The sequence below is a fragment of the Mercenaria mercenaria genome, chromosome 15 (assembly GCF_021730395.1).
Source record: "Mercenaria mercenaria strain notata chromosome 15, MADL_Memer_1, whole genome shotgun sequence".
NCBI classification, from domain to species: domain Eukaryota; kingdom Metazoa; phylum Mollusca; class Bivalvia; order Venerida; family Veneridae; genus Mercenaria; species Mercenaria mercenaria.
The window spans coordinates 33,062,177-33,084,336 of NC_069375.1; the positions used below are offsets into that span (position 1 = coordinate 33,062,177).

Here is a 22,160-nt window from a genome sequence, read left to right on the forward strand (position 1 = left end):
AATTCAACAAGTACCTGGGGGTGTGGATAGGTACGATAACCTCCGAAGTAGATACACCGTACAAAGACCAAGCGTTGGGTGGTGGACCTATTTTATTTCCTATAGATTGTTGTGGACATAGCCCTGATAAACAGCTACGTCATGTACAAAAACATTTGGCTAAGGGTTAAGCACTAAAATTCCAGACGATGGTAAGATTTTTTTCTTTTTTCTCAGAAGTCTCATGTTTTCATCTTATTTCTTAAAATATTCATCTCACTAAGGTAAAGCCTAAAACAAAAATAGATTGCCTGTAATATTTAAATCAAATGAAAGAAATATCCATGAAAATGCATATTGCTATAACATAATTTTAAACAAAAATTGATTCATTTACATCAGGTTGCGGAACAGCTGATTGGAGGTTACCATTCAAGAATTAGGAAACCCAAACAAACGCAGGTCGTTGGCACCATTGACCGATAGTTTGCAGACTCACATTAAATTATCTCAATGTCAGGGCAAACAAGAGCTTGTCGGTTTTGCAGTATGAAGGAGCTTAAGACCGCCGGTGGTCTCCGAACATCAACATCATCATTTGGTTGTAAGCAGTGTAAAGACAATTTACACAGGTATAACAATACTCTTCTTATTAGAAAGTTATATTGATCTTATGCGTAGTTGTAAAGATTTTATGGTGTTATTGAGTCATTGCTATGTTAAGTGAAGTTTGATAACATAACAAGTCGCTCAAATAAAAAATATGCTCAAATTATCCCTCTGGGTCAAATTTATCGAAACATTTAAGCATGTCAGAAGAGAAAAAGTCTGTTATTGCATTATATATTCGACTGCTCATAACAGGGTAATCTTCTTAGTACAGGATTAAATGTTTCGAGAAATCCAGCCCTTAAGTACTAAAGCCAGGTCTAGATATTTTGTGCAATAATTGCAGTTGAAAATCAAAATGTCTTGCTTACATAAAAATATTTGTCATCTAATTTTCAGTGTTAATCCCCGTGATCTTTTAGATAATACTTTCAGGGAATGCTTCCTTCCGTATCATGATGTTGCGTGATGGCTGAGGAGTCCATACAGACCTCCAATCCGGAAACGCCCGCAAAACTTATGGCAACAAGAGCGAAATTGGGAACTCCAGAAAATCGATTATTTTAGTATAATAAATTATATCACCATTGTAAATCACTAAATGTGGACATTTTATCTTTCTTTTCGTCATTAACAATGCTAATTACCCTAAACACCCATTGCCTATAGACGGCTCATATCAAATATGTTGTTTAAAATTATATTCAGAAAATACATGTATATACAGATGGACGGTTATTGTCGTAAGTTGTTGACAAAATTGTTTCATTCTAACTCAATTTAAGCGGACGACAGTACAAATTCAGCAAAAAAAAAAAAAAAAAAAAAAAACAACAACAAAAAAACATAAAAACTTTTAGTGAACTGATTGTGTAACATTACATATGCTCTATGTTACCTTTTGCGATGATTTGTATGTAATGAGTGATCCTCATCTGTTATAGCTTTTATAACTTGCTTTCGTTGAATTGTAATTTTTGTTATTTTCTGTCATATGTTTTTGTTTCCTTTTAATGTTTTACTTTTAGTTTCCTACCGGTTTCTCCGAATCGGACTATAGGTAAGATTGTCAATCAGGCAATTTAGTCCAAAATACGTTGTTCAGGTTGTGTAGCATTTGATATATGATTTTCCTTACTCATACCCGTTCATAGGGAATTGCCTGTACTGCAGTGTTTTCATTCAGTTGTTAATTTTATTATTTTTATTATTTTCTCTTATAAGTTTTTTTTTTGTAAATACAAAGAACATGTTTTTGCTGCATTTCACTTTTAGTCCCCTACCAGTTTTGTCAGCGGATGGGACCATAAGTTTAACTGTTTGTCATGTAAACGCGTCAACTATATGTTATTCAGGTTCATTTTAATTTGTACATATTCATAATCTTTTTTGTGTGTGATGTATATGATGCAAGTGCCAAAACAAACCTCAAAAATGTCGAATGACACTTCGTGGTTAAACTTACAGTAGTAGCTAGAAGTGTCTTTTTCTTAGATTGTTATGCTTTATTGACTTGCAATCAGGTCTTAAAATAACTAAATTTATTAATAGTACTGTATTTAATTAGAGCGTATCCCAGTTGCAAGCTGTATTCCGTTGATAATCTTGAAAGTCGCAATTAAGATATCGATGAAGTAATATAATGAAGAATTGTAAGATCTCATTTCACCGAAAACACATTCATGTACGGTTTTGGAAACAGTTCATCTTAACAATTCTAGGACTGAAATGATTATGAACATTTTCTTTTAGGAAATTCGATTGCTTTTTTTTTCGGAACAAGACTTATAAAAGAACATCTGATTATATTATGCTCTGGCTTCATTGAAATCAATATGAGATATTACCGACTTTTGACAAAAGAAAAGTAAAATAAATTTAAATTTTTATCTGTTGTTTGGTTTTAATTGAATAATTTATGGGACTTTCCGGTAATCGGACTCTCTTCTGGAGTTAAAGGTTTTATTTTGCCTCGTGTCCGTAGCTCGGTGGTTAAAACTTCTTACTCATAAATGGGAGATTAAGTGTTAGTGCGCCGTAAAACCCAAATAAATAAATAAATAAATTGAGTGTTAGACCCCAGTGGAATCACACATGTCGCCAGGCCATATTGCAAATGTATATAATTACTATGCTTTAATATTTAAAGTATTTCCGTCTACACACAGTGTCGATAGAGTAGAATTGTTGAAACTGCGCAATGACGATTTTACATCTTGAAGACAATTGCCAATTTGCCACAGTATCAGAGTACATAAATAAAAACTTTGTTTTTGTTTGGATTTACGGCCACTTTCAACATTATTCCAGTTATATCAGGCAGCCAGTTCATCTAACCATCATTCTTGGGAAAGACCAGTACTAGACGCTAAAGTCCGTAAGCAACTGCCTACTTTCTCATAAAAATTCCTAGTCGGTAGCAAAGCTCGAACCTGCGGCCCTCCGTCAGTAAAAGTTTCAGAGATTACAAGTGCACGAATGTATCTCCTGGGCCCGGACTATAAATGAATACAATGAGTATACAAAGGCACATGTGCAATACTGAATACTGTACCATTTATAAAGCATTCCAGAGTCTCTATGCATTAATATGCATAATGCATGGAGCTCAAAGTCAAAATTACCATTGTGTACTTTGGGATAATTTAAATGCATTCTTACATAAAGTTTAAGTTTTAAATTTGAAAAGTGCTATACTTCCATAGTGGATAAATTTACAGACGTCTAGTATGCGAACTGGAAGAAGCGATGTGTGCATATATATTACCGTTGCGGCGTAAAAACGATGAAGCGTTCTGTAGAGAATTACCACAGTGTATACATGTATGTTTCATGTGCAGTAACAATTTGAAATATTACTGCCGTAGTGTACAAATGTATACTATTTCTGATTACCACAGTGGAATTTTGTATTTCTCTGGAAAAAGTTCAGAATTACCGTAGCCCCACAGTGAAAGTAATTGGTGAAAAGTCTACAAAACGCATCAGTGGTTTTCAGACTCCTAGAATGCTGAAGCCGCATAATGCAGACATAGTAAAATAGCTTTAAATACCGTAACGTAGAAATGAGAAATTAATTAAGTTTTAAAAACTGAGTTTGGTAATTACCGCGACGAGCAACCTTAAAAACTAATTAGTATTTTAGGAGAATAATGATCCCTTAATTGCCTGGAAAGGATCTTTTTATCAACAGATTGCAATAACAATGCTTTTAGAACATTATTGCGCACGAGACGTTTGATTTTGTTTTTAAATTTAGTGGACACCTGTAATTTGTTGCGTAATATTATTTGATATGTCACATGAATGACTTAACTTATTAGATTAACTGATTTCATACTGTTTTGTTAATAACATAAATGAAAGTTTACACTTTAGATGAAATTCTGCAATAAATGAAAAGCATTCAAATTCCCCTCAGATACAAAGAAAAACTAAAATTTTCCGGTAGTCCTACGCTTTACGATGTCGGTAATGTGGACCCTTGTTTTTATGGTACGTTTTAGGCATCTGCGGTAGTCAGTCGCTGTATGATAGCGGTAATAGTGACCCCCGTTTTTATGGTACGCATTAGTCTGCTATGGTAGCCGAAAGGATATAGAATATATACATAGCGTCATTGAAAAGTTACCACTTAATATATACCTCTTTACTTGTTTATACAATATCTACGTCACCTTGTCATGGCCTGTGCGCGGTCTATTACTCATAGGCCCTGTCTGATCATATCTCCTAACCCATTTCACGACTGTCAGGTGAGAACAGCATATACGACGTGCAATTTCACGACATGAAAGTTCGGCGTCAACCATGTTAATGGCCTGATGGCGTTGATCGTGCCTTAAACGTGGCATTCTTAGCAAGGATATTCTGGATTTTTTAACGTATTCCTTTTAGTCTGTCGACTTACTTTCAAGTGCGATTAATGATTTGCGATAGAATTTTCGTACATTTCGACATTGTTGGAAAAAATCATTTTGCACGTGCAGCCCGTGATTCTACTGGAGTTAATCAAATTTGACAAATCTTTACACCAGTGACGTCTCAGTTGACTAAAAATTGTAGTCGTGTTATGCTTTTAACACAGTTCAGTGCGATTTTTAAAATATAAGGGTCATTAGGGCGGTAACTTTTCAGTGACGCTGAGTATATATTAAATAATATTTACCTGTAGTGTGATCTATGAATCGTAGTGAATCGCAGCAGACATCTAGTACAACACATTCATTTGTAGTGAAAGCGGGACACTGAGACGCTTTGTTAACTGGCCTTCCGTATGTCAGAGCGGACAATATGTAGTAAAAACGAAGCGAAAACTTGCTAGAAACCTTTGTAAGACCTAGTATCCCAAACCCGTGGGAAACTGTGACATCTCTTCGGACAGGAAACTAAATAATTAACGCTTATCGCTTAATACCTGACACTGTGACCTCGGCTTTATCAATCATCAGACAATATAGATAAAGCGTATTGATACATTTTATTATCATTACTAAAGTTGCTTCATAAAGAATTAACCTCAGCCATTAAAAAGAAGAAAAGAAATATATATAAATGGTCATCGGGTTCTGTCATGTAATTTTCAGATAAAATAAACCTCTGTTGGCACTGAGTAATACTGGAATGAAACATTAAATGTAATGATGTTTGCGTATCTTAAATTATTTCTGCAAAATAAGATCAAATATAAAACTGTTATTTGGACGAAAATATGATATATAAAAACTCGAAACTTCTTTAGATAGAGGTATTATCATCATTTTACAGATTTTATTAACGATGAAAATAAAGGAAACGGTATATATTTGTCCGTCTGCACGTGATTTGGGTGAAAGCTTAGCTCGTGTAATTTTCCGTGTATAAAAAGTCCTTCTTTAAAAGGATAAGCCCATGCCTGGATGATAAATAACGAATCAGGTTCGATTAAACTACGGTATATTATTTGCAGTCTAATAACAACACGGACTACATGGCTATATTAGCAAAGTATAATGATACAATATTCCATTAATTATTTTACTTCATTTTCTCACGCAAAACCTTTTATTATACTAATGTAGACGTAAAACATATACAAATACATATACAAATGGGAGAAACATGTATCGTACACGTATATGACATTGACACAATAGTTGTTTTGATTCTCCAAGTCAAACATATATTATCGCCTTGAGCCCGGGTAATTACCTTGTGTGGAGTCATATCTAAAATTTTAGACTTGATATGAATTGACAAATATACGACGAAACGTGATAAAAATTGCTTGGAGACATTAAGTAACGACGTTATTGCGACAAAACAATAAATAAAAACAAAATAAATACTCAGAATTTCAGTCAAAATAAAAATCAATTTAAACACGCTGAAAGAACAACCAATTGAACGTGTTAATGCGTCTAAGAATCGGATGTACACTTATGTCTACACTAATTTCCTCCATGCTGAAAAAAGGTTAATAAATACTTTACTGCGAAGATGCTTATTTTTTCAACATTGTTGTGTTGGTGTACATAGTGATACATGTAGCAAAAAACTGCGTGCAGCGGAAACTTTGGGTCTTCTATGCAATTCAGAGCTCACTTAGTTTGTAAGTTCTAATGCACGATGGACTATTTTTTGGGGGGATTTAACGTCGCACCGACACATGATACGTTATATGGCGACTTTCCAGCTTTAATGGTGAAGGAAGACCCCAGGTGCCCCTCCATGCATTATTTCATCACGAGCGGGCACCTGGGTAGAACCACCGACCTTCCGTAAGCCAACCTCACATGAAGAATTCAACGCCCCGAGTGAGGCTCGAACCCACATCGATGAGGGGCAAGTCATTTGAAGTCAGCGACCTTAACCCCTGGGCCCCCCCTTTTCATGGAAGGTGGTATGAATAATTACAAAATGACTTGCCAGCGCTCGAAGCTATTAGAAATCGAAGAAAACGAGATCCATGCAGCACGTCCGTGTAAGGTACATATCTACCCTTGTATTATAGTAGTGAATACTTTATCTACTTTTTTTGTAGCATGCCCAAGAATGAACAGAAAATACGTTACTACTGTTACATGCAGTAATAATTTATCTGAATAAGTTTTGGAATGCAATATGACCTGCATAAAGGGAAAAGTACTTACAAATGGACAAAGATCATATGAAAAATACAGATGCGGCCCGAATACTGGTTATATATGGGAACCAACCGATAAGATGCCAGCATGTGTTGGTAAGATCAGCATATCAAATAACTTTACAATTAAATACACTATCGGATGTACTGTAATATGCTAATTTACTATTAACAATGACACTCACACATACAATATTATTAATAAGATCTACATTTAGGCTCGATCAAAATAATTTAAATCTTATAAACAACAGTTATTGACAACCATTCTATTAGTAATATTAAATGAATATGACTTTTAAGCCATGCAAGGTGGTATCACCATTTAGGCAGGTCATGTATTTATTGTTAGTACAAAATGTATATTTACCCTTGCTGGCGGTAAACCAGATTGACTAATACTGTACTTTTTTCAAATAAAATTCTTTCTATTCAGATGTGAAAGTTCCTGACAGACTTGGAACACAGGTTAGTGTAAGATACACAGACACTTTTCCTGAGTCCGACGTTGATGACCTCATTTTTTCCGTTGAACAGAAGGTTATTGGCCTCAAATGTGATACGTGCCAATTAAAATCCACAATTGTCTCAAATAATTTGTTGAAAAGATCAACTTCGTCTACATTGACTCTGCACTTTTCTAAACAATTGACTGGCAACGGGGATATCGCACTGGCTGATTACTTAACAAACGGAACAGGTAACGCTACTGATACACATAAGCTGCACACTGAATACAATGACTATGAATGTTTGACTAAAATCTTATAATGTACACATTCCATGCATGCCCAATGATAAGTTACTGATTGCATTGCATGCATTTATATCCCATACGCGCCCATACGGCGCGGATAGCTACGTCTAGCCACGGATAGAAACGTAGTAATCCGTATCGATCCGTACTGGAGCCGTACGGACTGGTACGGATTGAAACGGATTACTACTTTAAGGTATGGCTCAGGTACGGATCGATACGGATTACTACGTTTCTATCCGTGGCTAGACGTAGCTATCCGCGCCATATGTGAGACTGGGGTATTACTTGGTACTCCAACAGATTCCCGTGCTTGACCTCAGTAAATAAAAGATGTACATCTTGTGCAGGTTTGTGTCAACCTATTATTGAGATTCATAGAATCTCCTCTTTATTTGATAAAAATCATACCTTTAAGCAGAGTCAAATATAAGCTTCCTATATGAGTCGAGATCGACTTATATTGTAAAATTGTAAAACTAAACTTCTCTTTTCATTTCGTACGCACATTTCATGAAAAGTAAAGCAGATGCTAGGCAACAAAAATGCACACTCAGACATAATAAAATCTAATTTGGTCTAGAAACCATTTCCTTTACGAGACAACTTTTAATTATTTGAACAAATGACGTTTTATTAAGACAAGTTGTCTTAAGAAACGTTAAAATGGCCGTCAAAAGAACTTGTCTTCGAATAAGGTTTTATAACCCATTATTTTTTATCAATTTGCCAATACATGATAATTGTGTTTGTTATAAGTACTTTATGCGTCAAAATTTACACATTTTATATTTACATACATTTAGTTTTCACTCACAAACTGTATTAACTAAATAAACAATTGTCTTTTGAAAAGTTGCTACAATCTATCCACAAGAATACTTCCGATAACAGTATATGTGCTGACACTTATAACAACTTTAGCAGAATAATCATGCTATCTTAACAGTGTACGATATGACAAAAATGAAGATGTTAATAATGTTGGAATGCGGCAATTTGGGTAAATCAAGAACACACTATTCTTGGCCTACAGTTTATGTCTTGCCTGTGACCAAACTTGCACGATTTGTTTAAGGTGTACAGATTTTGTTTAAATACCTTCAGGATTTGTGAAGAAATGAAAGTGCTAGAAAGTAAAAACTGTGAAAATCACGACAATTCCTTTTACATCAAACACCATTGCTCAGATCTAAGATCTAGATACCCCGGATATTACAAAAATGCCATGAATGGATATCCGCAGTCCTGTATATAAGATTAAATTTAGGTTTATATCAAACTGTTGTACCTCCTGTTGAGGTCAATGTAGATATCAGCTGCTGTTGATATGCTTAAGATGGTTATTCAATTTGCCATGTACATGCATGTAATGTTTTCTTATTAATTGTCGATAAGAAACAGCAGCAATGACAGAGCTACTGGATACATCCCGTTCAATGAATGAGATAGCTGAGTTTATACAAACCAACTCAACATACATCTTTGATGTAAGTTTTGGTTGAGTGGAGTACACATCAGACAGTAGCTCTATTTCGTTGGCTGGGACAGTAACCTGTGCTGATGGGTACGCAGGAGCCGATGGACTATGTGGTATGTCTTTCTGTTTCCATTCATTACGAAAGTACAGTTACATTCAGTTGCTTATTCTATCATTTATAACTTCATTTATTTTTCAATAGTCTTTTGTTTACGGCGAAGATTTAGTCTGGCTAGTATTTTTGGATTACTTCCTTGTTCTTGGCTATATCCGAACATTGATAACAGATAAAAAACGAATTGCCCCAGGGAAATTTCTTCTTAGTATGTCGTAATGAAAAAAAAGCATGACCTGTGGCTTACAACTTACCACATCCTTATCGTGTCTTATATTGTTCATACTGTGCTAACAAGGCGGCAACGTTCCATAAATACGGTTTTTCATTTTCCATAATTAAATTTAATCTCCGAACTTCTTTTTATTTTTATGTTTGTTGATTTAACCTCTTTGTTGATATTTAGCACCATGTGCCACTGGAACAAAACTAACCTTTCCCGATTGTCTTAGTTGTAAAATTGGGACGTATCAGCCACTTGAAGGTCAAAGTGAATGTTTACCCTGTCCAGATGGGTATTCAACTTCTACCTTTGGTGCTTCAGATATATCAGAATGTATAGGTAAGAAAGATATTGTCTCTTCGTACAGTTGATCACCACTAAATGCGTGTCAACTTGTGCAGTATATGACTAAAGGTATTTTACCTAGAAGATATCCGTGGTAATGTGGTTAAGGCCGCTGTTTTTTAATCACTTGCTCCTCACTTCTGAGTTAGATTCCTAATCTCGTCGCTATCTGAGGAAACCAAACAGCCGGATTGTGGAAGTTTGGCGGTTCTACGAAAGTATTTGCCTATACTTGAAACAAATACCAGGAGGCAAATAGATATGTTACCCTTAATTGAACCAAATGGATAACGGGGATAAAGTCCTAGAGAAAAGCACTATTCAAAGAACGCAGGCATCCATTAAGTAAGCTCTGTATCACATTTTGTTTCGTAAGTTCTTTCTTTTCCTATTTCTGGAAATGTAAGTCTGCCAATTTAGCTTAAAAGGGAGAGCGCTTATCTTCAGATCTCGGGATCGTGAGTTCGATCCTCGGGCGGCTCAATTGTTCTCCGTGACGATTTGATTGACGTTGTGTGTGATATATTTCGTCCTCCACCTCTGATTCATGTGTCTGCCGTTACATAACTGAAAAGCAGTTATAACAGTATTACACCCAATGCAAACAAACAATCTGTAAATTTTCTGTTTTTTTGTTATATACAACTACAGCAAGGAATTATACAAAATAAATTGTTTGGTTTTCTTACAAATGACAAATAAAATCAAATGAAAGTACAGAAAAGTAAATGCATAAAGGTATTTTATTTGAAACTAATTATATATATACATATTCAAGGCTGATAAAGAATACAAAGTAAATAAAATTTGTTATTGTTTTGTTTGTTTTGGGTTAAACGCCGTTTATCAACAGTATTTCAGTCATGAAACTACAGGCAGTAAATCTAAACAGTGTTCCTTAGATTCTGTACCAGTACAAACCTGTTCACCGCAAGTAACTGCCAAGAAGAACATACGCCCCGCCCGGGATCGAACTCGCGACCCCGTGATCCGTAGTTCAACGCTCTACCTAGAAAGCTAAGCGGGTGGGCTAAGTTGTTGTTGTCTTTAAAAAAGTGACTTCATAAGTTCTCCATAACTTTCATTAGTTAACTGAGGAAAGCATAGGACGACATCAGACTTAGAACCAAGCAAGTAGCCTGTGTATATTTATAAATAAAACAGCAAACAATAAACAATATAAATATGGCACTATCGTTATCATTCGTAAAATCGGTAACTAGTATATCCAAATAATTTGAGTCAAGGAAAAGTTGGTATATGGATAACCTCTGGTTACACAAACTTGCATGACCGGGCAACATTATACAGTGTGATTCTCTTTGCGTTTCCGTTTTTAATATATTTGAAATTTCTAATCTACACATGAAGCATGGCCAGCAATTTTAAACCAAACAACAATAATAATTATTAATATAAGATCTGTGCAACTTGACCCGGTGCAACTCATACCGTCTTACCTTATTAACAGGAAAATCTATTTCAGAATAGAAAGTCCATTAAAATTCGCCTCTAAAGTTTCACAGTTTCGATGTAAACAATTTAGTATGTTTCATTCTAAGACAGTTTTATTTGTTCTAGTTATCGTCCGGAGTTACTCGGCTACAGTGAGTACAGTAACTGGCAAAGATAATAAAAATGGAAATGGTGAAGATGATACAACAAGTAAGAAACATTTACCACATGTATCGACCAGTTCTATTCAGCTATAATTGTCCTTGATCGAAGTAATAACTGTCACTATTATAAAGGAGCATACTTCATCAAAGTAATAATTATTGTTTCAAATGGATAAGTATTTCGGATCTGCTCCCTACCTTTTCATCATTATAACTATCAATGTGTAAACGTTTGTATTGTTTTATCTTGCATTTACAAAAATGTAGCTGGAATTGGTTTTCTTGTGTCCGTAGTATAGTTTTGCAATTAATATCACATATTAATTAAAAATAAGCAGATTAACATGATTAAAAATAAGCAGATTAAAATAATATATTTTAAAAAAACATCCCATGAGCTTCTACATGAATGAGAGTTCGATTATTTTCATAATGCAGGCATAAGATATTAATAAAAGTGAAATATTTAAAGTGTTAAAATTTCTTAACTCTTTAGCTGTGCTAGTGGTTGCTCTAGTTGTTTGTGTAATCGTCATCTTCACAAGTGCCGTCGTAGTTTTCATACTTTGGAAGAAACATGCGCGGTAAGTTCAAACACATAATGTGTATAGTTAATAAGGTGTCACTTTCAATGGGATTTATTGCAAAGCATGAACAGACTCAAACAATCCGAATCTGCTATTATTCTGATATTTGTCTTTGTTTTGATTGCATTCTATGCTTCCAAATGATCTTTATAATTTTATTAAGCTGAACAAAATGACATTAATGAACGTTTGGGTAAAATAGCGCGTAAAAGTATGTGTTGTAATTGTTTTTAGTTGAAACAAATTTAGTTCTAACATTATACTAATATATTTTCTGCTTGAAGTAAGTATTGCTTTATTTTCACAACGCTAAGACAGTATCTTGATATTGTCTGTTTCGCTTTCAAAGTTATAAAATCTGCGTTAGGGTTACGAGATAATGATCAGGGTCAAAGTTTCATCAGTTAAATTGGAGACAAGTTTGCAATATTCTAATTTGTTGCTTCTCTGTATAAATGTTTTATATAAAACAAAAATATATCTAGACTCTGAAACTTAGTTTAATTATCCTAGCACTTTTATTTCATTTGTATTTTCTCAGAAATTTTGAGATATTAAGGAAATATATACTTTTCAGACGTCGTTTTGCAAGGAATGAAACTGCAGGTAGTTTTATCAGCCTCAGTATGGTGCTTCCGGAGACAAGAGTTACTGTAGAGAATGCTAAATCAAGTTTCAATAAGGAACTGCTTATGTCTGCACAAGCGAAATCATCATATGAAAATACAATGTACGATTAAAAGTGATAAAGATCATTTGCTATTGTTGATGCTGATGCACGCAGATGATCAGCTGAAAAGATTATCTTTCAACTCAATGTGTACAGTATATGGCTCAAAATCTCATTGTAAATGGTTTTAGTAATTGCATTGTTATTCAAAACATTAAAGTTTTGGTTTTCATCACAAAACCTGAAGTCCGCTGCTTTTGCGACGACTAGTGTCTTTTGACGCTATAATTTTCATTTACGTACTTTCTACTAGTACGTATGCTTTCGTGCTATACTCTTGTGTAACTGTATCAATCTACATGTACATGTTTTTAAAAAATATTTAATGATGACGAAACCCGTAATATTAGCCACTCATGTTTATATGGACATAAAATCTTTACTTGATTTATGCTAACTGTTAGTACAAGACAGTAAAGGGTGGATATTATTGTAACCCTTATATTTTCTAAAATGGCCTGCTATTACTGTGAATAGTTCGATAAAATTGAACTTAATTATTAATTTGTTGTTTCAAAGGGCTTGTATATTTGCATAAAGCGTGCTATATTTGAATATTAAACATATCATTTTTAGTGCTTTTATATTAATTGTAATTGTTGTGGAACACAAAACGTTTATGAAAAAATTGCATTTAATGAAAAGATTACTTTCTTGTCTGCAAGGATAGGTGTGTATTCTTTGAAATTGAACAATGACCCCTTAATTTTCAGAATTTCACACATATTCGGTAGACGTCAGTCGTTTGAAAAATTAACAGGTTATAACAAAGCATGGTAAGCGTAAATCTCAGACTTAGTTGTTTATGTACGTACATAAAATAAGATGTGTTTGATGAAATTATTTAATAGATCCTGTGCTTTCTATGATTTTATTGGAATTATTCAATAAATGACTTAAATAAATTGCCTTTTTTGTTTTGGTGTATTAACCGGATAAATATCTTGACAGCATGTTCGAAAGCTCCAGGTAGATTGCCATCATCTTTCCTGTTTAAAGTTATTTCTTGTATCCAGATGTATGCCTCATTTGAAAGAGATGTCATTTATAAGTAATTTAACATCAGGTAACAATAATTAGAATGAATCAGCAAGTTCAAGCGAACGCCAATGAAGTGTATGACATATGTCCAAATGCAGACAAAAAAAGAACATTTATATGTTCTTAAAATGGAACACATTGTAGGATATCAAATTATCAACTTTAAGATTAAGTTGTACAAACCTGAAGGCATTCCCCAACAATTTGGCTTTAAAGACAATAACACACCGACATTGTTTTGAATTCACGTAGTGCCTCTCTTTAGACAAGCTACAAGAGATGACATCAGTTTGAATACATGGTCAGATACACTGATGCAAAATATTCATACCAGGTGTCAATTAAAGTTTATACATGGATCTCTATAAATTGTCTATATCCTTCAAAATTTTGTTTTTAACTCTCGGTTAAATAAAATGTTGTAAAATTTCGCAGATAACAGATATAGATATAGTATACATAACAAGAATTATCCAAATTTTGAAGTTAAAGGAATGACGGCTGAAGTTCCGTGATCTGTTGGGAATAAACTTTGTGCCATAACTCCAACTTGCTAAATAGAATAACCATGTCGTCTGGAATGCTACTTTACACTGGTTATAATTCAGAATCCTTTGAATCTATTGTAAGGCGATATGATTATATAAAGTTGATTTTAATATGGATTGTTTTCAGTCAAAACAAAAACTGACTGCTTTGATTAAGTCAAAAGCTCAAGGCTAGAGCGTAAAAGCAAAATGTCATTAAAAGCAGATTCTGACAGGATTAAAATGAAATTCCACTTAGAATTTAATAAATATATTGTTCGGAAATTCTGTTTATCATGTAGGCAGTATTATTTAGCTTACGATCCGAAAATATTTTTATACATTTTATTTTATATAAATTGAATCATAAAAATATTATTCTTAAGGTAAACAATTACCATTATTGATAAATGTATTAACAAAAGAGCATGTACAGTAATCAATAATTTTGAAACTGGTTTTGAGCATAATTTAAAACACATCTACACTGACCAACTTATCGAGTATCAAACGCTACAGAGACCTTTTATACATATACATTGATTAAACGAGTATATGTCCATAAATAAGTACTGTCTAGATCAACTAAGTATTCACAATTTACAACTTCTTAAAGTACTGTTTGTCGAGCGCACTGATGGTGAGCTCGACATAATTGTCACAATGGCGATTCGATGTTTGTGCATGTGTCGTGCGTGCGTCTACGCGGATTTACTTTTCGGATTATAACTTTAATAGGTATTGAGGAATCATGTTTACATTTGGCATGAATTTTAACCACAGTGAGCCGGAGTTGCAAGTGCAAGCTCCAGGTTCCTGTATAACAGGCTAAAGTTGTAGTTTGAGATCAAAGGTCATGTCAGATCTTGTCCGGTCCATAACTTTATAATGCATTAAGGAATCTTGTTTATTTTTGGCATTAATGCATAACTCAATGAGACGGAGTGTCACATGGAAATTCCAGGCTCCTGCCTCAAAGGTCAGGTACCAGTTTGGGGTCAAGGGCGGGCTCAACGTGTTGCCAATGGGAATCTAGTTTATTTGAAACTAGCTACATGTCATGATAAGAAACAGCGCAGACCAAAGGTTTGCTGTATTGATTTCAAAAATAACTTTTAGATGAATTACTTACCATTAAAGATGGAGCAATGATCCATGCGCTCTTCATTCTGTCTGATGCAAAGAAAAAGAAAAGATAATGAACGAAGAAGAGATAGATATTTTATCACATTGTCAATTTATATCTACATAAGTCATATAAAGCGGATGTGAACAAAACCTAAACTTGGTTATTTATCTAAGATACATGTGCGGACAGAATAATTAGGATACTCGTGCTTCTTGAGGAAAACTTTCTTAACTTTAAGGATATTTACATGTTTTGTTATGGAACTGTTAAGGACTCGTGAAAAAGGTTTACAATATATAGAACATATAGTAAAATAACTGTGGTCTTAGGCCTGTGATATGAAACAGGAACAAAATTTGCCCAACAATTCAAGTACATGTGATGTATGGAGGAAGCGGGGGCAAATCAAAGGTGTGCCACTTCTTGAGATCAGTCTTTTTCATAGCTCGTAAGTGAAACGTCCATAAAGTCTTGATTCTTAAATAGCTCGTAAGTGAAACATCCATAAAGTCTTGATTCTTAAATATCTCGTAAGTGAAACGTCCATAAAGTCTTGATATTAAAAGAATGACTTACGAACTCTAATTGTGCATTCCTTAAACCAAAATTCTAACTTGAATTTCTATTCATCCGTCTTAGTTTTAATACTGTCAGTAGGAAAGAGATTTCTCAATGGATAATTTAATGACATAAGTCAGGTAATGATAAAGTGTAGTATTTGTAGTGAAAGTGTAGACACAGCTGTTTCATCTCCACGCCCATTACAATGTAGCGTTCCCAAGGGTAGCTGTTTAGAGCCCAGTTCTCTAACTGGCTCACGCAAAAACTCTATTTAACGTCATTCCCTAGTCAATTTCAGTGTATGGGTTCGCTTATGACAATATTGCCAACAAACGTTTCCGACTAACTTCAGTTGAAAATGAGAAACAGGCTATACAAGAACGTGGAAGCTATGCATTCACTATGGATAACTGAATAAACAAAACAAACTTAAAATTAGCACGTCAAAAACCGAATTAATCTTCTCGGCAGTAAACAAGAACTTGACAAATATTCAAAAGCGAAAATTGACACTGCTTGTGACAAAATCAAATCAGGATGTTGTATAAGGTACCTAGTGGCATTCTTAGTTTTAAGGATCATTTAAAAAGAAAATGTCTGACCGCAATGGTAACTATCTTAGAATTAAAAATATCAGAAAATACCTTACTAAAAAGGCTACTTAAATTTTTGTATTATCACTAGTCATTTTATACATACAATTTATTGCAATGTAATATTGTATAGTATTTCTCAGTGTGAAATTCATAAAATGTAAAGGAAACAAACATGTGTGACAAATTTGTATTAAGACTCAGCAAGTACGAAAGTTCAAAACAAGCTTTGTTCCGACTACATTGGCTTCTAATCATAGCTAGAATTGAACATAATGATTTTAACTGTCATGTTTAACAGTTCAATTGGCCAGGCTCCATTTTATTTGACTGAACATCTTTTTTTTTTATTTCATCCTTTTCGTTTCTTTGGTTAAAATATCGGTGTTGTCTATTCTTTTTGTTTGCCTTTGTCGGCTTGTCAAGTGTCAATCTGTAAATGAAAGGCATCTACGATGCAGCATGATGGCAGACAATCTCACATACCAAAGGGTAGACTGGGATAATCAAGAAGTTGGAAGACTTTTACTGAAGATAACATCAAAGGCTTGCTTGTAGCCAAGTTAAATAAATCTTTAGTAGTTTTGAACTGCTGCTATTTGAATTATTAATAGATCTGAAACTGTGTATACATTACGAGACAATTACGTGTTTGGAAAATGTATAAAACTTCCTCAATTAATATGAAAAACAAAATATTATAGCTTAATCACGCAGATGCCATGGATGTATCAACTGCTTATTTTATCCTTTTTATCTTTATAAATATAGACACTTTAAATGGACAACATGCGGTTGTATCACAGGTATGTTCTTGATTGTTTTCCTTTGTTAAAAGTTAGTATTGTTATATTAAAGTGCATTGGACTTTGGTATGCCAAACGTTGTGATATTCTATATTCAATTAAGCTTAAATTAACACGCACAAATAATATATTATTTTAAAGGAATGTGGCTATTTGAATAAAGCGGATTGAAAAAGGTCAGTAGAGCCTTGCTAATCATTGCGTATAATCTGTGTATTCGGGACTAGTCACCTCTCATTTTACATTTATTGCAGATAAGTTCTCAAAACAAATGATTTCTTGATATCTGGCTAAAGCGTGCGCTTTCATGAGAGACTCTAGAAACTGCGGAAAAATTCCGTTCTATTCGAGAAAAGAACCAGTGACATGGGGATCAGAAGTCAAACATTAAACACTGTGCTTCCAAACCATAAATAATTGATTTGGTCACTTTAAAAAATCTCCTTAGAGCGTGTAATTTTGTTGTACCGACTCCTCAAAAATACAAATTTAAAGCAGTAATGTCTACTTACATATCTACATATGATGAGACAAGACTTAATATACAGTCGAACTTCGTTCGCTCGTACACGACGGGACCGGTAATTTTGTTCCAGTATAAAGTATACTGAATGATTACAATTTCGTTATTTCTCACAAATTGTATATGTATTATTTTAGCACGTAAATGATTAGAAATCGAAGTAACGACATACGAGTGTTTTACATTATTTTACAGACCGATCATGTTACGATGTACTGTGGTTGAAATATTAAAGGTAGCTTTGTTTGCACTAATTACTTAATCTTACTTTGCTTCCATGACTTGAACTACGTTCACTGTGGCGTATTGTGTCGTGTGCTGCAAACAGTTAATCATTAGAAATTGAGTAAACGAAATATTTTGCATATTTTTAAAGCATTATCTGTTCATCTTAACAGTATTACGCTGTGCCGTGGCTGATCATGCGCACAGATAGTGCTATGTATACCTGCTCGTTTATATTAATGATTTGTATACTAGTATGTAGCACAGCACACTTAAAACGGTTCATGATCACAGCTAAAATAGTTCTCAAAAAGGAAGGTTTATTGATAAAACATGAAACCCGGTGGTTATATGAAAGAACAGGTTTGCAGGAATCTTTTACTTGCAAAAGTTTTAAAGTAATGATTAACATAATAGATTCTATTTTTATGCAGTGTATCACTTTAAATATTCGTGTGCTGCAAACAATAATTATCATTCATGATAAATTACAACGCAGTGAACGAAGATTAAACCATTAAAGCAAAGTAAGGTTAAATGGTTAGTGCAAACAAAACAAGGTGTAACTGGCTATCTCATAAGTTTTGAAAAATAAGCACCGATAAACACCTGTCAATCAAAACGACTTCCTGCCACGAGTCCATTAATGCCAATATTTGGCACACGTCATGTCTATTTGACGAAACAGGGGTAAAAGGCACTGTAAAACGTCTTACGAGATCATTGGTCGAGTTCGAGAAATGGAATTATCAGCATTCTAATTTTCCATGGTCGAACAATATACACTAATGACGGGGCCAGACAGTGAGTTCAAGTGGAGGTAAATAATTGGTATACAAATTATCCGAGTTCGAGCGAATATTAGATTTATACAGCCAAAAAAATAAAACTTAACAAAAATGATAAAAGCTGTTATGTTGTTGGCACGGTTGCCATGAATTAAGGTTAGGCAAAGGAGTAGCCAATTAATTTGTTTATAAATTTTGCATAAACAAATGCAATTCATGGTAAGAAACCAAACATAGTACCTAATGGTTGCTAGTTATACGCATTATATTCATTTTTCCTTTTAGACATATCCTCGCCTTATTTCCTAAATGGCGTAATTAGATTTTTGGCTGTTCTGGAAAACGACGTTTAAAGATTTGTCACTTACAGCCTTGTCGAACTTAAATTTAACCAGATTTTGTCCATGAGGCCACAAATTCACCACATGCAGAGGTCATAGAAACATACCTTAAATCTCAATTTGCTAAAATTGACTTACGGAACATGGTGGGGGTAATAATAATGAAGTGTGTTGGCAGTGTGACCGTCTGCGTGCTGTGAACGTTTGTTTCGGAGAGGCTGCGTTTTTAGAACATGGCATTCATTCCCTGTTTGATATTTATTCTTGTTTTTGACGGCTTTGTAGAAATAAGGCGACGATATTCGTCATTTAAGAACATATATATTTTATTTAGTATTTAAAGACAGCAGTCATACGGTACATTTAGTCTAGTATTCAGTTTACGTAGTAAAGGGTATAAAAGGTATAATGCGTCATCCATTTTAGTGGAAAAGTTACTTCATGGTTAAGTTAGGTAAAGCCCCTGTTCTTTTTCTTTTCATTGATAATGTCCCAAAATAGTGCACGTTATTTAAAGCATACAGTGGATTAACATGTTTTGAAATTAGTGATCACGAAAAAATGCATTATTTCTATTATAACGACAGATCGGAAATTTAATGTAGTAATACATATTTATAGCAATACATATCCTATTTATATCAACTGCTGCTCTTGTATAGCTGTTCCATTTGTTGAGGGTAAATCATTGTATGAATAATAATTCATAATAATTAGTTTGTAAGTTGAAAAGAACTAAACGATATTACCCCAATCTTAGTAGACCTCAATTTGTCTGAACGTGATGACATTGGTGTGAGATGGCAGGCTACATCCTTGACACAGAAAAATTATGGTGTCATTCGAATTGCTTAATTATAACTATCGATGTGGGTTCGAGCCTCACTCGGGGCGTTGAATTCTTCAAGTGAGGAAGCCATCCAGCTGGCTTATGGAAGGTCGGTGGTTCTACCCAGGTGCCCGCTCGTGATGAAATTATGCACGAAGGGGCACCTGGGGTCTTCCTCCACCATTAAAGCTGGAAAGTCGCCATATGACCTATCATATGTGTCGGTGCGACGGTAAATCCAAAATAATAATAATAATTATTATTACTAATTATATCGATGTAGTGTAAAAAAGGAAGTTTGAGGTAAACCCTTTTCAATCATCCACCTTCCTTTAAACATGTACAAGAATAAGCTTGCAAAATAGCTGAAACCGTTTTAAAAGTTTGCTTCTCTTATGTTGTAGTGTGATAAGTGTATATCACTCAGACTGCCACTGAGTGTAAATCAAGCGGAAAAAGAAATAATTGTACTTGCGTTTGTTTAAGATACATCTCTCTCTCTCTCTGTGTCTCTCTCTCAACATGGTTAACCTTCATTTGGAAAGCAAACGTCGCATTTAAACTGAAAAATCTGTTGTTTAACAGTTTAATTTTTTTTTGTTTTTAACTATTTTTTTTTACATCAAGTTTATATCGTTCATCTGAAAAAAACATATGTTCTTTCTGTAAAACCTGTTTATAAAGACTACTTCTGGTAGAGTTAAAATGGCATTAAGTTGCAGATAATCTTTCTTAAGTGGTCCGAAACTTTGGACCTCTCTGGTTGAGTGATTAAGGCTGACTTTGGCACACTTGCCCCTCACCGCCTTGTGTTCGAAATATCGCATGGGATGTAGAATCCTTTCATGTGAGGAATACATCTAGCTTGCTTACGAAGACCGTTGGTTTGCCCTAAAACAATGCCCGCTGAAATAATGCTTGGATGAGCATCTTGGGTCTTCCACTATCTACAACATGTATCATGGAAGCTTTTCAGCATACAATCCCACTTGGTATACAAGATTACATGTTATTTTTACGTGAAAATATAGCTTTTTAGCATAAAGGCAGTACCTAGACAGGTTATCACCACATTGGAAAATAAAAACATAGCTTATTAACATAATAAAACATTGTTTTGACAACTTGTCGTCACATTCTGATTTTGGCAGACTGAGTATAACATAGCTTTTTAACACACTTGTAGACAGGCTCGCGTGCTACTTTGACATGATATCATTGATTTTTGACAAAATAAGACACTGTTTACACCACACTTAGACACGATAACATGCCTAGTTAACATAATAAGACACTTTTTGGACAAATCTACATCACACGTTGACATGATAAGATAGCATTTTAACTTAAGGCACTGTTTCGGTAAGCTAACACCACAATTTGATAAGAAAACATAGCCTTTTTTAACACTGGAGCAAACTTAATAGACAAGATAACATGGCATTTTAGCAAGATAACATAACGTTTAACATAAATAGCATGTTTGGTACAAAAAATCACAATGTACTTTAGCATGTTCGGTACATAAAATCACAAAGTTAACATAATTTTTGACATAACTCCACTCAATATAACTGAAAAAGAACATGCCGAGAATATGCATAATATAAAGATAGTACCTAAGTTTTTTCAAATCATAGATATGAAGTTAAAAAGCTTTGAAATGAAGACAAATGTACATATATTTCTCAAAAATAGATAGATATATTGACAATATTTTAACCAGAAGCGTAGAGTTATGAGCATTTAATATTTTCATGTAAAAGAAAATTTTGTGATCAAGGAAATGTAACTCTTCTTGGACCTGGAGAGCAGAAACATCAAAGGGACATAATATAGCGAATATTTTCTACTTGGGTGCATTTGATTTAACATTCAACTGTGATCTGGATTTCTAAATAATGATCCATGATACTGTGTGCAAGAAATAACAAATAGATGCTGTAGAAAAATAAAAATTGTTAAGCTATAACTGGGACTCGAACCCAGGACCTCTCACACCTAAGGCAGACACTACCACTTCCCTATAATAGCAGCAGCAATAGCTAGGCACTTTAATTGCATCGATTGCATTACGTGAATTTGAACAGTTTTGTGACAATAACACATAATCGGCCTACTCCGGATTATCGGCGTATTCGCTTTGTTACCTAACGGCAATTTTGTGTGCGGCAATTTTCGTGTAAAGAAAATATAATATCTAATGCTGCAAACGTTTTAATCAGTCAA

At 34.1% G+C, this 22,160-nt stretch overlaps 1 protein-coding gene across 2 annotated transcripts in view; it reads left to right on the top strand.

The window, feature by feature from the left end:
- Window positions 1-17,083: 17,083 nt before the first annotated feature.
- The window catches only part of LOC123550513 (sushi, von Willebrand factor type A, EGF and pentraxin domain-containing protein 1-like), a 50,935-nt gene continuing 45,858 nt past the window's right edge, over window positions 17,084-22,160 (top strand). Inside the window, exon 1 of one of the 2 annotated variants that reach the window (XM_053524942.1) lies at window positions 17,084-17,225. In XM_053524942.1, the coding sequence (XP_053380917.1) occupies window positions 17,142-17,225 (84 nt within the window). In that variant the 5' untranslated portion in view covers window positions 17,084-17,141. Of the gene's footprint in view, window positions 17,226-18,244; window positions 18,337-22,160 lie in introns of those variants that run through there. The other variant, XM_053524943.1, reaches the window with a different exon arrangement.